Genomic DNA, 15,305 nt, shown 5'->3' with positions numbered 1-15,305 from the left:
AGTAATTTCGAGCCAATAACATGTTGAAAATCCGCCCAGCGAACTACCAACGATTGATCAATGGAAAATAGTGATTTGTCCATAAATTCTCTGGCGCACGTCCTAGACCATGAATTCGCGCATGCACCTTTCGAGATGGTGTTGAGGGTTGTTGAGGAGAGGGAGTAGTGAGGTATGAAGGGCTAAGGGGAATTGATAGTAACGCAACCCACCCCGTAGAGACACTGCAGACCGCACCGAGCCACTCCCTATGCGTCCCTGAATCGTGAATTCCTCCCTCTTCACCACAAAATCCTCTCATGTACAGTATTTTGATGGTTGTATGGGTGATATCCGATGTAAACGATAATTTCAACCAGTAAATGCCTCACAAGAAGTACTACCCCAAGATCGATAGTGCAAGTACATGATTACAATGAAACATCAACTACTGTGATTTCAGCGTTATCATAAACAACTAATGCTAATGTTTTCAGAAATGTTTGACTAAATAATAAAAAAAAGCAAATGTTTGATGATGAAATATTGAGATTATTGCTCACTTTGCTGAAGTAACCGACAGTGTGACAGCCCTCGGAGTCATTTATTGTCATCACGTAGAAGAGAAAGGGCTCGACGTCGTAGTAAAGGGTCTTATGGTCGAGAAAAAATTTTGCAAGAAGACAAAGATTCTGGCAGTATTGCTTATACCGTTTCCCATCAACTTCCCAAACGCCGATTTTGTCTTTCCTGAAAGTAAATTAATTATTTCGTTAATCACATGCGAAATGTGTGCATTAAAAATTCAAAAAATCATCGAAATCAACCACGAAGTCGAATTTCAGCAGATTTATTTCGATGTTGCGATTTTCAGACGAATAAACTCTATCGCTCGACTTTCAAAGCCGATTGAAGTCAAAAAGTGAAGTAACGAGAAAACTCATAGGAAAGTAGGTGAAAAGTTAACCGTGGAGAGATGGGATTTTCCGAATCCCAGAAGAGCTAACATATTTTTCAACTTCGACAGTGATAGTGCTGTTCTGCATTGAAAGTGATGAAAGACACTCGAACAGATTAGAGAAAGGATATTTTCAGAATATTATTTAATATTTTATAAAACTCCACAAACAGGAAGTGACGACCACAACTTAATCGATCAGTCAATTATCAGACGTATCGAATGACCAACTAGATACGAAGAGGAACTCGGCAGGAAATCCTTCAACAATATTGTTTCATTCACAAATAATATCGATACTCTGAGATCAATATGTATGATAATGATGATAGTTTCCTTTATCACCAGAGAATTCACATGGAACATCACGATTGTCACGAATGATTGAGCGAAACGAGCCGCATCTCATTTCCAAATATCATCCATATTTAATATTTCATTACGCTCCATAGACATGTGATGACGTTCATAATTCAATTGATTGCTCAATATTTTCAGGGAAACATGTTGAATGCACGAGTACTTGACACGAAACATTGACTGGACAGCTGACTATAATCGATTATTTAAACAGTTACTCATGCGTTTATAATTGCGTATGTAGCATCCAATATTTTCCAGAATGGAGTTCAAAGTGGGCCTCTCGAAAACGTTACAAATTTAATCAAATTTAGGCCCACATAGGCAATGCCAATATCGTCCAAGTAGGCCCTTTTCTTACGGAAGTTCAAAGATAAATGCGATGCACATGACTTGATGTGGTATTCGACTAATAAACCCTGTTCATAGTTATACTAGATATCACTATTGTTGATTAACAGACTAACCTGTAGACTTCATGACCCGGTGGATGTTTCCAAACACACTTCTCCCTGTGCCTCCTGAGGACTTGCTTGCTCTTGGCGTACCTCAGACAGAATTCACACAAGTACAGCTTGGGGGCTCGGCTGAACTCCTCGGGATATGGACTCTGATACCAAACTTCCATCTCCCATTTGCCCATTTCTACGCACTTTGTACCACCCCCATTGCGTCCCTCACCCTCGTAGTCAAGGTCCTTCAGCTCTTTCTCCTGTTTAATTGAGTTGAGAAGGAATTAATTGGTTGAACGAAGCTAATTCACAGGAGTAGATAAATTTTTTTTTTCTCTCCTCGAGTAAAACCGATGACATGCATTGCGAATGCCAAGAGGTCGTTGTTTCAGTTCAAATGTACCGATAGGATCTTTTGGCTGTGGTAGAGGTGATAGTGGAATGGCTGACGCCGAGAGTTCGAATCTCCAGTTGTAATCGGCAGATACAATCACTTGGCATTTCACGAGGGATAAAACATGGAGGACAAATCGTTCTTCATGCTGGATTATTGATTTCTTTTAGTTTTTGTTGGAATTCTTTATTTGTTGCTGTAAATCTGTTTTGCACGATGTCTTTGCTTCTTTGGAATCGGAGTCTAATTGTCGGATTTCTATATTTTTTTAATTTACCTCGACAGGGAGGGGAGGGGGGATGGTGTATTATGAGAGGTGATGGAATACTATTGTTGAAAAAGAAGTCTGCAAATGTCCAGGATAATTTTCTTTTAAATGCAAAGTTGTGCAATCTGATAACGATGATTCACCTTAATTTTGAAATTTCAAAGATATTTAAAATGGTATAAATCCATTTCATTGAAAGGTTAAATATCTCTCTGGATATATCCTGTAGAATGTGGTTGCGGTTGTATACCTGTCAAGGGGACAGGAAATTGCTACGGATCCATTCGGAAGCTTGAAGTGGAATTGATAGAAAAAAAGGAAGAGACTGATAGTGCAAAAAATAACCGCCACATGCTTTCTACTGGATAGGCTCGAGCCATTTAGTTTTATTTTTCTTGGTCGGAGTATGAGGATTGGACGTCATAATGCAAATATTTTACAGTCACGCATGACTTATTGAGTTTTCATTATCCACGAGATTGGAACAATACGTGCTTGGAGTTTGTTTCTTGATCGGGTTATTGTACCAGCTTGAAGTTTTGAATTATTAGAATCAATTGAGGAATTTAAACTATTCAAACAATTTGCGAAAATTTAAAATAAAAACGTAAAAAATGAAAAAATAATTTCTCACGATTTTTTCGCTGGCAAGTGCCTGCGCCTCCATGAACAATTTCAGATCGTAATCGGAAGTGAGACCGGTCAACCGAGGCTGTCGATCCTTTTCAATCCCAGGGGGTTCACCCCCACTGTCGCTATCATTGCCATCCCCATTTGGTCGGCTTCGTTTTGTCCTCAAGTCTTTAACCTTTAACTGATAGTGCCTTTGATCATTCGTCTGGTGCATCCCTTTCGGTGATTTTTTTCCCGTATTCGTCAGCGCTTTTTTTCGCTCATCCTCGCGTTTCTTTCGTTCTTTGTAAAATTCCCTTAACAAATAAACAAGAGAAAAAAATAAATAAATGGTGGAGAAAAATGGGATTGAATTATTCGAGAGATTTTCATTACAAAGCAGAACTTACACACAGGCCTGTGGTGTTGTATTATGATACAATGGGCACGCTTCAAGTGTGAAATGCATATCAAATTTCCCTGATAAATGCCCGAAAGACTCGCATGTCGCTGCTAGAGGACATTCTCGCTCTTTGACTGAACGCGCTCGTCCTGTTGCACTCTGTGATCCTCTTCCTGAGCCGCCAGAGCTGTGAGTTGTCCTTGATGTTGCTGAGGAATGTCTTCCTGCGGCTCGCTTTACTGGTGATTTACTTGTGCTCCTCTTCACATCCGCTGGAAAAGTATCAGACTAATGTTTTAATAAATTACGCTAAATTACAGTGGATCTAACTTTTAATTTTAATAAATTAAATCCACCCGATTTTCTCATCATTAAAAAAATTGAATAATTATTTTTTCAAGAACGCAGTCCAAAACAATTATTGAAATTTAAAGAGAAAATTAAATTTTTGTTAACTTTCGATTTTTATTTTTCAAGAAATTGGTTCTCAACTTTCTTCACGTTCGCACGTTCTCAAAACTCTCACCTGTATCAGACTCTGAATCACTTTCTTCCTTAATTTGAGATGGGATTAATTTACTGCCTTTTCTGGGTGATATTTTTTTCTTCCCTTTCGGGGACGTCGCCATTGAAATTCTCCCAGGAGGCTCATCCTCGTCTTTATCACTCTCTGAGACATCATCTTCACTCTTTATCACTGCAATTGCACAGATATATCCTCTTTAATTCGATGGCACTACGTCGTGTTGTCAAAAGGCTGTAACTGGCATGCAAAGTCAAAAGCTTTTACGCCCCTTTACCCCTACCATGAGAGTTTAATTTTCATGCGATTCTGCAGAAGAACTAAGAGCTTTTGACATAAAGAACTGTTCATTTCCCCAAACAAACCTGGCCGTTTCGTATTTTTCTGCGGCTTCACAGCAGCCACAGCCACTGAAGGCCTTTTCGGAGGTGCACTGGAAGTATTACTCGACGAATGTATCTCCTTTTTCTTCACAGGTGGCTGAGGACTCGGGGGACTGTCAGATGAGTCAGAGTCTGAGCTGCTATCGGAGGAGCCTGACGATCCAGAGCCACCAGAGCCCCCTGAACCGCTTTTCGAACTCGTTGAGCTCTCAGACTTTATCTGTTGTCTTGTAACTAAACCTGGGGGGACAAAGAGTACAAAATTGCCTATTAGACTCATCAAATTAAATTAATGTTTTGATGTATTAAGCTGCATGTATTTAACTTTTGTTTGAATTCATATAAATTTATTTTAGAATGCAACGAATCCTTTTAATGCGAAAAATGAGGTGACTGAAATTATCTCTATTTTCATAAATATTTAGAAATTCAGAAGCAATGAAAGAGTTTTCATAGAAACTTTTTTGAAAACCGTATTTTTTCTACAAAAAAGACTATTATGCGCATTCTGCCATTTCCTGTAATTTATTAGATATTTATTAGCAAGTAATTTTGGAAATGAGTTAACTCATCTCATTTTACGACTTCCCCACAAATTTGTTTACTTACTGGGTCGATTAGCTATTGGTCTGGATTTTGTTTCACTGCTCTTGGGCTTAGGGGGTGGTTTTGACTTGGTAACATTGCCACTTCCCTTGGTAGTGGGCTTCGGTGGAGAAGGACTGTCACTTTCACTGCTGTTCTCAGGGCTGAAGATGCTCTTCTTCTTCAGCTTCTTTTGCACAGGTTCAGACGGGGGTTTTCCTGATTTATCTAATATTTTGCCAACATTGCCACCACCCCCAGCACCCTTATTCCCTTTGTTATGCAGCAATTTCGAGGCGAGAGCATTTTTGTGCTGCTGGGACGGTGCGTGACTGACTTTTCCAGAGGGCCTCTGAGCTTTTATCACTGGAGCAACAGTAGCTGTTGCTTTTGGCTTTGCGGGAGGTTTCCTCTTCACCGAGGGCTTGGATTTTGTCGGAGATTCCTCGGACTCTGACGAATAGACAACTGTTGGACGTGGCTTTGGCGTTGATTTCTCTTTGCTCTTCGTCTCAGATCCTCCAACTGTTGTCTCAGCTTTTGATTTTCCATGCTTATTCGCTGGAGCTGGTGCTTTCTTCTTATTTCTCTCTGTGTCCGAGACTTTTGGGCTACGCGCTGAACTACTTGAGTTTTCAGAATCAGAGGAACTCGACTCACTTCCCGAACTGGAGGAACTGCTAGACGATGAGCCTGAGGAGCTTGACGATGTTGATTCCGAACTCGTTGTCTGTTGATGAAAAATATTGTTTAAGAATCTCAAACTGAAGACTGAAGATTTAGGTGACCTATTCCGGACAACTGAATCAACAATAACTTTCTAACATTGTCCAACCAAAGTAAAATTCCTCCTGACACAATTTTTTTCGAAACAGAACTTCTTCAGAAGCACGAACCTACTGTTTTTCCACATCATATTAGAGTAACAACAGAAAAATCGGTTCGTATATTTGCACTGTTTGTATACAATGTGATCGGAGACATAACCAAAAAAAACCTGCACAGACTCACCTTTCGTTTCGGCGTCATGGTTGATTGTCTGGGGAATTCACCGTCCCCAATGGCTTCTTCCTACGCTTCACTATATACACTGCATTATTTTTAAACTCCCGAATCCATTTATTATCGTTAATAAATTGAGATAAATATTGAAGGACAGTAGATGCTGTAGTTTCAACAACACTGGTGAGTTGTGGGTGAGAATTCCACTGACGTCAGTAGGAGTTGTCGTCAATTCTGAGTGATGTCGGCACTCATCAAGGTCGTATCGCAGCTCAGCCGTCGGTAAGTTCGACTCCTGCTACACCGATGACACCCCATCGCCAACGACGGAGGCAGGAACAAGTCTGACGACGAGACCACTAGCATCACGAGAGGCTTGATTTGAATGAGGGGCAGGAGAGCCTATTGTCTGTCTATTTCTTCTCTGTTGAAGATTTTAGCTTCTCCAATATATACTGTTTTACTGTTTTTATGAGAAGCAAAATCAACTGATCATGATTATTTAACATTCCTCCATTCACTTCAGGGGTTTTGTTAGCAACAATATGTTCATGAGATCCATTTCTTCCCCAGCCACTCCCTGTGGGCTGATGCAAGAAGAAGCTGAACCCATGATATGACACAAAGATCCAGCACATTGCCCATATCGCAACAGTTTAGACTATATTTCCGTTAGAGAACACTAGGAAAATTTCCATCACCAAATGCAATAAAAAACCGAATATACATTTTCATTGGCTTCAAGTAGCAGTCGTCTCATTCGGTGCCTCTCATTGGTGGATTATCCCAATCGCATTTTAATTATGAAGAACAAAGTGTTGAAGTACCACTCCTCTGCTTGTTGTGGAACAACAAAGAAAGACAGTCACGGTTGGGATCTTCAACAGGGTCAATTGTCTCTATCGTAGTGATCTCATGAAGGAACAAGAATGGACACAAGACGAAAGAACAGTTCAGCTCACCCTGAGGCATCTCCAAGCAAGAAAATGTCACGGGGAAAAACCTCCTCACAGGAGAGCCAAGGGGAGCCTTCAATCGTTGAGAAATTAGTCAATATGTGGAAAGCGAAAGCCCACTTCACTCCAGTATTTTCTCAAGAGGTTTGAGCCGCCATTTTTTTATTTGTGTTCAATGCACGAAATCGTTTTACTAAAAAGAGCCTCATCAAATGGACAATTTAATGAAAAATTATCCTGGACCCTTATTGCATATTCTTGGTGTAGATAAAATTTTGTGCCAAGGTCGAATTTTCACAAAAAAATCATGTGTTCTGTCTTAATTAATATCTTGGTTTCATGCAAATGAATATATTTACTAATAGAACCATTTTATTAATTAATTGAGATTATTGAATGATCTACAAATTCGTCAATAATTGGGAATTCTTCTTCAGAGTTCTGAAGATGTTAGAATCAAGCAGCTCGAGGAGAAATGTGCATCGCTGGATCAAGCCAACAATAAACTGCAAATCAACCTTGCTTCGTCAGAAGCAAAGGCCGCAAAGTTAGCAGTTGACTTGATGAATGAAGGAAACCAACATCAGCATCTGGTGAGCAAGTAAGTACAGTAATTAATTAATTCAATAGACCATTTTGTTGAACTCTTAATCAAAATCATAATTGGTTTACTGCAATTTTGTTGATCACTTTCCAAGTTTCATTCTTTTTTTATATTATAAATGGAGAAAAAAAATATGTAGTTCGATTTCTTCCATTTCTGCTGCTCAGAATGACTACCGTTTGGGATTACATGAAGAGCATAACTGAAACCATTAATTACGTGACCGAAACAATGGATGACTGCAAAGGCCACTCTACGCGTCTTACTTCTGAGTACAATGAAGTGATCATGAAGCTATATAAGGACAATGATACTCTGAAGAGTCAGGCAGAATGTCATGCAAAAGAGAGAAGTCAACACGGTAATAATTGGACAATAGAGGTAGCAAACAGAGAAAGACATGTGTCCCATAAATTTTGATATTCGGATTATATAATATATATTCAAAGAAAACGTTAATTCTTAAAAAAAACAATTTAATTGGCCCATTTTTAATTCTAAAAAATACATAATAAAACATACATATCTTATATCTGTATAGGAGCCAATAAGTCTAAATGATTTTAACATTCTGTAAGTAAATAATTTTATTCCTCAACAGCTGACGAAGTCCGAAAATGTTCTCAGAAAGAAATCGAACTGGCTGAGCTGAAGCCAAAGTACCAGATCCTCGTCGTTGAAATGGAGAACTACAAGAAGAAGCTGGGAGAACTTGGGGAGAGCGAGAGACGCCTCCAGAAGAGGATCCTCGATCTGGAGGCCACTGCTGGTGAAGAAAAACGAAGATTGGAGTTGATGTGCGCAGCTGAGGCCGAGAAATTGAGTCAGCAGCGTCATCTCCACGAGATAGAGGCACAGAAATTCCTGAAGGAGATTGACGGGTTGAAGGAGAAGTTCAAGGACCTACAGGATGAGAAGAAAGATGTTTTTCGATTGTTGGCTGAGAAGGGGGAGGAGATAAAGGGGTTCGAGCAGGCGGTCGATGACTACAAGTGTGACTGAAATATTTCCTAACTCGCCTGAACTGAATTAAAAATCTTGGCTGTTCATGATAACATTCTATGGAGATTTTTTTATTTGCAGAACAAATTTAGAAGAGTTGAAGACTGAATTGGCTGAGCAAACGAGTCGTTATCAGCGTGTAACTGACGAGATGATGAGAAGTGAAGCTGAAATGCTGGAGAAAAATAAACAGGTTGATGTTTGAAATATTTTGGGAATTTCATTCTGATAACTTGACATATTAAAATGAAATGCAATTATCAATATTTTTTTTAGGTCTCTGAACTGACACAGCAAGTGGAGACTGTTCAGCTCGAATTATCGAGGAAGACAGTAGCGTTGGCAAGTTTGGAGGAGGCTAAAACTGGCTTGGAACAGGAGATTGTGAAGAAGGAGTTACAGTCACAAGAGACCCAGACGAAGTCCGATCAGGTGGAGATGGAATTGAGAAGACGATTGTTCATTCTGGAGGAGAATCTCTCCCAGAAAACTTCAGAGCTACAGGTAATTGTTCCATTGATTTAGTGAGAGCCCAATAATTTCATTGATGCCATTGGCTCACTTGGTTCTCATTGATTTATGGTTTAGGAACTCGAAAAAAAGTGGGAAGAGGCTGATTCCCAGAGGGAGTCTGTCTCGACGGACTTGTTGAAGTCTACAGTCTTACTTGAAGCAGTTCAGAAGGAAAATGTAGAAATTAAACGGAAATTAAATTTGATAAGTTCAAGTAAAGAGGGTGAAGTCGGAGATCTTAAACATCAACTGGAGGTTTTGAATAAGCAGATGGAAGAGAGACAACTGATATTCATTGCTAAGAATCAGGTATATTCTATGACGATGAATAATTGACTTGAAGTTATTCGTGACTTGAATGATTCTCGCCCACAACGTTTCCCTTTTTTCAGGAAATGAAATTGAAATATGAAGAAGCAGCGGTTAAGTATAAAGATGAGGTGGCAGCTACCCAAGAAAATTATAAGACCTTCACAGCAGAGGTGACTAATTTGAATGCAAAGCTGGAGGATCTGCAGCAGATCAATAAGCAGCATCTTATGGAAAAGGAAAAACTCAGCAAACAGTTCAACTCGTCAGAGCTGAAGTTGAAAAAAATGATAAAATCAGAGGGGCAACTCAAGGAGAAACTGCAGGCAGCCGATGAGAATAAAAAAATATCTGATCAAACAATAGAGAGCTTGAAGCAGAAGAATCAGCAGTTGGAAACGAACAATCAGGAATTGATGAAAATGGAGAAAAAATTAAAGACTGTTGAACGAAGAGCTGAGGTGCTCCAGCAGAAGTACTACGATGCAGATGCTGATTTCAACGAGAAGATCAGGAACTTGCAGCAGGAATTGGATGCGGCCAAGCGCAAACTCCAAGAAGCCAGTGATGAACGTTTTCTCACGAGAAGTGAATCCTTCCAGAAGCACCAGAAGAATCTAGAGGCGTCTGAGAAGAGGGCTCAGGAGTTCGAGCACAAATACTATGCACTGCAAGAGGCTGAGAAACAGAGGTTCGAGAAGCAGCAGAGACTCACCGAGGAGGCGACCATCAAAGCCCAAGAGTACAAGGAGAATTCCAGAAAACTTGAAGCCCAGCTCCTGGAGTACGATAACAAATTAGCTAATCTGGAGCAGTCACTTCAGGATCCGCAACTATTGTCTCCTGTCTCTTGGAGAAATAATCAGACTCCTAAGAAAGTTATTATTCGTTCAGATGAGGTGAGCATAACGTCATTGGTCACTAGTCCATTTTCCCACATTTTAGGGGCAAAAATTTCGACGTCAGATTATTTTTTCCCCAGACTTTTCCACCAGGAACATTTGAGGAGATGCTACCACCCAGCACACCCAAGCAACCGGTTAAATCGATCCTGAAGGGCTTGGTAACACCACCCGTACCAGCCAGGAAACCCCAGGCAGTGTCTCAAAAACCTCCACTGTGTCCAAAGTCGAACATAAACGATGTTCAGAAGTCAGATGGTCATGGGAGTGATGAACCTTCACGAAGCTCATCGCCTGACAGTTCTGCGATGATTGTCGATGATGAGTATGAGAAGAGTTTGCAGATAATACTCTCTAAACTCTCACAGGAGAAGGGACGATCTAAGCCAACGACTCCGCCGCCGAAGGGCTCAAAGAAATTTTTCAAGAACAAGGGATCGCAGCCGAAATGAAACCATTACGTTAAGAATACTCATTATTTTTTTTCATTAATATTACATTAATTAAGATGTTATTTCACTTTGATAAGATGACAAAATTTGAGGAGTTTGAAATGTGTGGATTTTCAAAGACTTTTTTTTGTTTTGATGAAAAATTGGTGGGTTAACTAAGATGATGAGGATGTGGTGGATTCTTTGATAAACAAATTGGGGACTAGATGACTTTCTGGAAACTTATTTTTTAATTTTCGTCAAACATGGGATAAATCGCGTAATTTTTCAATAAATATCATGTAATTTATTTTGTATGAGGCTTCCGTCTGTAGTACACAGAAGTCACTACTTTCAATTACTAGTGAGGATTATCGACGGTCGAGCTACCACAACCCTCATTCGTACCCGGTATCAGTAAGTAGTGATTTGATAATTAGTATTAAAATACCAATGATTCTCTATCGATATGGAGTGAAACTATTCAAAAATATCAATTTTCACTAATCTGTCGGCCAACATCATGTAGGTTTTTCAATTATTTATTTAAAGATAAATGAGAGACTAACGAAACATTTCACGCTCAGTACAAACGAGTACAAACCTAGTACAAACGACAAAATTAATTCTATCTGTATACAAACCTCTGTTGCTGCCAGCATCGCCACAACCGATGGTGGCGCCTCTCACGGCCGGGGTCATTACTAGAACTTCTGTGCGCCTCTAGAAATCACCTGTCGGTTATGTACATCTACGTATAAATCTCCTAGAGACCTTTTCAGAGCACCAACGACACTTTTAGACAACATAAACTTACCGACTGTGCAATTGTGAGCCAAAACAAGTGGATTCCTGATCGAGTTTAACAAGTGCTGTCGAAAATCACTACAAAAATTATAATTCTCTGTCTCGGAAGTATTTTTACTCGGCAAAATACGTGTAAGTGCATCTCAACTGAACCCAACCACAAGAACAACCCAATCACCTTCACATCTGGAAGATTGAATAAACCCAACGGGTTTTCGGAGTTAACCTCTTTCAATGTGAATTCATGATTGATTATTAATGAATCTGGATTTAATTTAGGTTGTAATTGGTGAAAAATGAGTTACCATCGTGGAGGTGGGAGTAAGCCCAAGGGTTTTGGCTTCACTGGCTTCCAGATGTCAGGAACCAAGAGAGCTGGGGTTACCATTCCGCCCCCAACGACAAATTCTTCGTTAAGCAAGCAGGGATATCATACGATGAATTCGATCACGGAAAATGCACTGTCTGCCTGCTGGGGAATGCCAAAGAAACGAAGCAAGACTGAGGAAGAGTGAGTAGAATAACACCTGACAGTAATTCAATAAACAATGATGAGCCGTTCAATAGATGTAGTTTACGTTCACTAACGAGTCATTTCAGTAATTAAATTTTCTTTTCACTCAACTATAATTTTAGAAGACATTGTCGACAAAGTTTTTGTCTAAAAGTGAAGTTTATTTAATCCTCATGATGGTTTATGTATTGAATCTTCATCAAGATGAATCAAGGGATTGAAAAGCAAATCATCAATAGAAGATTATGTTATGTCCTGGACTACTCATGCAATTATAAACCATATGCGTCAAACCTTACTTTTATTACCATTTGACCTAAACTCTTGTTTTATATTATTGAGTTAAAATTGCGGTTCACCGGTCCTCATGACATTAAAATATTTTGTATTTGCTTTATTTCACTTTCTACAGTTCTATTGCCTCCCTAATTAACTGATACGATCTTCCCCTTTATTAAATGCTAAATTTGATGGTTGACTCATCTGAATGATCTCAGGTATTTCGAAGATGACGACGAAGCCCAGACATCGACTCTAGAGTACATCCCAGCACCGGGTTCTCCCACTTACGATCAAATGCAAAAAGACCAGAAGAAAGAAGCAGACAGTGACAGCGAGGAGGATCCCCTCGATGCATTCATGGCTGGTATTGATGCCGAAGTAAAAAAGAACAGTACTAAAGCAGCACAGGCTGAGCAGGAGCTCAAAGAGGATAAATCCAAGGGCTTCAGGCAAGACATTGACGGTGAGGATGACGAGGAGAGTTACTACAGGTATATGGAGGAGAATCCAACAGCTGGTCTGACCCAAGAGGAGTCTGACCAAGAAGTAGAGTACGACGACGATGGAAATCCAATAGCTCCACCTAAGAAGAAGGACATCGATCCACTTCCTCCCATAGATCACAGTGAAATTAAGTACGAGGCATTCGAGAAGAATTTCTACAATGTTCACGAGGAAATTGCTAATTTGACAAAAGCTCAAGTCGAGGAGTTGAGGAAGACCCTGGGGATCAGAGTGTCAGGACCATCAGTACCAAAACCAGTCGCTAGTTTTGGACATTTTGGCTTCGATGATGCACTTATTAAGGCCATTCGCAAAAACGAATACACACAACCAACGCCAATTCAGTCACAAGCGATTCCTGCTGCTCTCAGTGGAAGGGATTTGATCGGTATTGCCAAGACAGGAAGTGGAAAAACTGCTGCTTTCATCTGGCCTATGCTGATTCATATTATGGATCAAAAGGAGCTGCAGGAGGGGGATGGACCCATTGGATTGATTCTCGCACCCACGAGGGAATTGTCACAACAGATCTTCCATGAGGCTAAGAAATTTGGAAAAGTTTATAATATTCAGGTCTGCTGCGGCTATGGGGGTGGCAGCAAGTGGGAGCAGAGTCAGGCACTTCAGGCAGGCGCAGAAATAGTCGTTGCTACGCCGGGTAGGATGATTGACTTGGTGAAGATGAAAGCTACTAATCTAAGTCGAGTTACTTTCTTGGTGCTTGATGAGGCTGATAGGATGTTTGATATGGGGTTTGAACCACAGGTTTGTAAATAATTTGTTCAGTTCTGTGGGAAATTCATTTATCATTAGTGGATTTTATTTGCAATAAATTGGGCAGTTTTTCGTAAGTGGGAAGTTAAATGAAATAACTGAAAAAAAATTCAGTTCAATTAGGTCATGATGGTGCATAGAACTCAACTACATTGAGTTGGGAATTTTTGATTAATTGATTTCGATGTAATTTTTAGTACAATTATAGTTTTGTGTTTATTACTGTGAGGAGAGGATAATTATGGAAAAATGTCGTCACCTCTTCACGGAATTAACTATTAATCAAATTCGCAAATTAATGAAAAAAAAGTATATCAAAATATTCCTACACGTAGAATTCGAAATAATGAATAATGTTTTTTACAGGTTCGATCGATCTGCAATCACGTCCGCCCGGATCGCCAGACTCTCCTTTTCAGTGCCACATTCAAGAAAAAAGTCGAGAAATTAGCCCGAGACGTTTTAACAGATCCAGTTAGAATAGTCCATGGAGACGTTGGAGAAGCGAATACCGATGTAACCCAACATGTAATAGTTTTCAACAATAATCCAACTGGAAAATGGCTTTGGTTGCTCCAGAACATCGTGGAATTTTTAAGCTCTGGTAGTCTTCTGATATTCGTGACGAAAAAATTGAATGCTGAAGAGTTGGCGAATAACCTAAAGCTGAAGGAGTTCGAGGTGATGCTGTTGCACGGTGACATGGATCAGGTAGAGCGAAACAAAGTGATAACAGCCTTCAAACGAAAGGACGTGAGTATTTTGGTGGCAACAGACGTGGCAGCTAGAGGTCTCGATATTCCCCACATCAGGACAGTCGTTAATTATGACATTGCGAGGGACATTGACACACACACTCACAGGGTGGGCCGGACAGGTCGAGCTGGTGAGAAGGGAACAGCCTACACTCTCGTCACGGAGAAGGACAAGGAGTTCTCAGGGCATTTGGTGAGGAATCTCGAGGGAGCCAATCAGGAGGTACCAAAGAGTCTGATGGACCTGGCCATGCAGAGCTCGTGGTTCAGGAAGTCCAGGTTCAAGGGAGGAAAGGGAAAGAGTTTGAATGTGGGAGGGGCTGGATTGGGCTTCAGGGGACGAGCTGATGGCTCTGCACCGAAGAGTGGGTCCTCAGCACCGGCCAAGGATATCAGCGAGGTGGTGAAGAAGTTGGAGAGACAGGGACCGGGGAGTGACCGTCTTTCTGCTATGAAGGCGGCTTTCAGGAGTCAGTACACATCACAGTTCAGGGCGTCCTCGGATCACACTTGGGAGCAGACGATCACTCCTCCGTCGCTCATTATGCCACCACCACCTCCACCGTCGACGTCGGGTACTGGAGAGGGTAGCGATGAATTGAATTCGCAAAATACTACGAATTCCAGTCAAGGAGGTACGGAACGGAAGCGAGTGAGAAAGAGCCGGTGGGAGTAATTAATTCAGATTATTGATTATATAATTCTATTGTATCATGGTATATTGTGAATGTAATGATAGAGATTATGGAATGGAATCGATGTTTTTTTTTATCGATGAATAAATATTGAAAGAGTAATTTTAATTTTACTATTGCATTTTTTTTTGTTTATCCTGACGTTGAGGCTGTATCAAGAGGTTCTTGGGGTTTAAGTACAGGTAGTTGGGGTTACTGATGGTCGAGCTGCCATACCCCTCATACAGAGTATCTCTACGTAGCGACCTGTGTACTACAGACGGAATATAGTGACTTACCCCCAATGTTAGTAATGACCCCGGCGGTAAGGGGCGCCATCGTCGATTCTGTGGTCGTAG

General features: G+C 40.4%; 3 protein-coding genes across 5 annotated transcripts in view; 2 read left to right on the top strand and 1 right to left on the bottom strand.

The window, feature by feature from the left end:
• LOC135161909 (histone acetyltransferase KAT7) overlaps positions 1-6,123 on the bottom strand; it is a 28,051-nt gene extending 21,928 nt beyond the window's left edge. The window contains exons 1-8 of one of the 3 annotated variants that reach the window (XM_064119894.1): positions 5,929-6,123; positions 4,942-5,647; positions 4,315-4,572; positions 3,953-4,123; positions 3,434-3,698; positions 3,046-3,340; positions 1,765-2,009; positions 543-729 (exon numbers count right to left, since the gene is read on the bottom strand). In XM_064119894.1, the coding sequence (XP_063975964.1) occupies positions 543-729; positions 1,765-2,009; positions 3,046-3,340; positions 3,434-3,698; positions 3,953-4,123; positions 4,315-4,572; positions 4,942-5,647; positions 5,929-5,946 (2,145 nt within the window). In that variant the 5' untranslated portion in view covers positions 5,947-6,123. The remainder of the gene's footprint in view (positions 1-542; positions 730-1,764; positions 2,010-3,045; positions 3,341-3,433; positions 3,699-3,952; positions 4,124-4,314; positions 4,573-4,941; positions 5,648-5,928) is intronic. The other 2 variants (XM_064119893.1, XM_064119892.1) reach the window with 2 other exon arrangements.
• A 330-nt stretch (positions 6,124-6,453) lies between these two features.
• On the top strand, positions 6,454-10,864 carry LOC135161160 (CAP-Gly domain-containing linker protein 1-like). The gene is made up of 9 exons (XM_064118475.1): positions 6,454-7,019; positions 7,313-7,476; positions 7,647-7,840; positions 8,081-8,471; positions 8,563-8,674; positions 8,758-8,985; positions 9,070-9,303; positions 9,387-10,202; positions 10,286-10,864. The coding sequence occupies exons 1-9, from the start codon at positions 6,849-6,851 to the stop codon at positions 10,655-10,657; spliced, it is 2,682 nt and encodes an 893-aa protein (XP_063974545.1). The 5' UTR covers positions 6,454-6,848; the 3' UTR covers positions 10,658-10,864.
• A 559-nt stretch (positions 10,865-11,423) lies between these two features.
• LOC135161161 (ATP-dependent RNA helicase DDX42) lies at positions 11,424-15,080 on the top strand. The gene is made up of 4 exons (XM_064118476.1): positions 11,424-11,575; positions 11,723-11,954; positions 12,455-13,508; positions 13,884-15,080. Exons 2-4 carry the CDS (start codon positions 11,740-11,742, stop codon positions 14,946-14,948), a joined length of 2,334 nt encoding a protein of 777 aa, XP_063974546.1. The 5' UTR covers positions 11,424-11,575; positions 11,723-11,739; the 3' UTR covers positions 14,949-15,080.
• Positions 15,081-15,305: the final 225 nt, after the last annotated feature.

The sequence above is a fragment of the Diachasmimorpha longicaudata genome, chromosome 4 (genome assembly GCF_034640455.1).
Source record: "Diachasmimorpha longicaudata isolate KC_UGA_2023 chromosome 4, iyDiaLong2, whole genome shotgun sequence".
NCBI lineage: Eukaryota > Metazoa > Arthropoda > Insecta > Hymenoptera > Braconidae > Diachasmimorpha > Diachasmimorpha longicaudata.
This window is presented reverse-complemented; position numbering and strand designations above follow the sequence as displayed.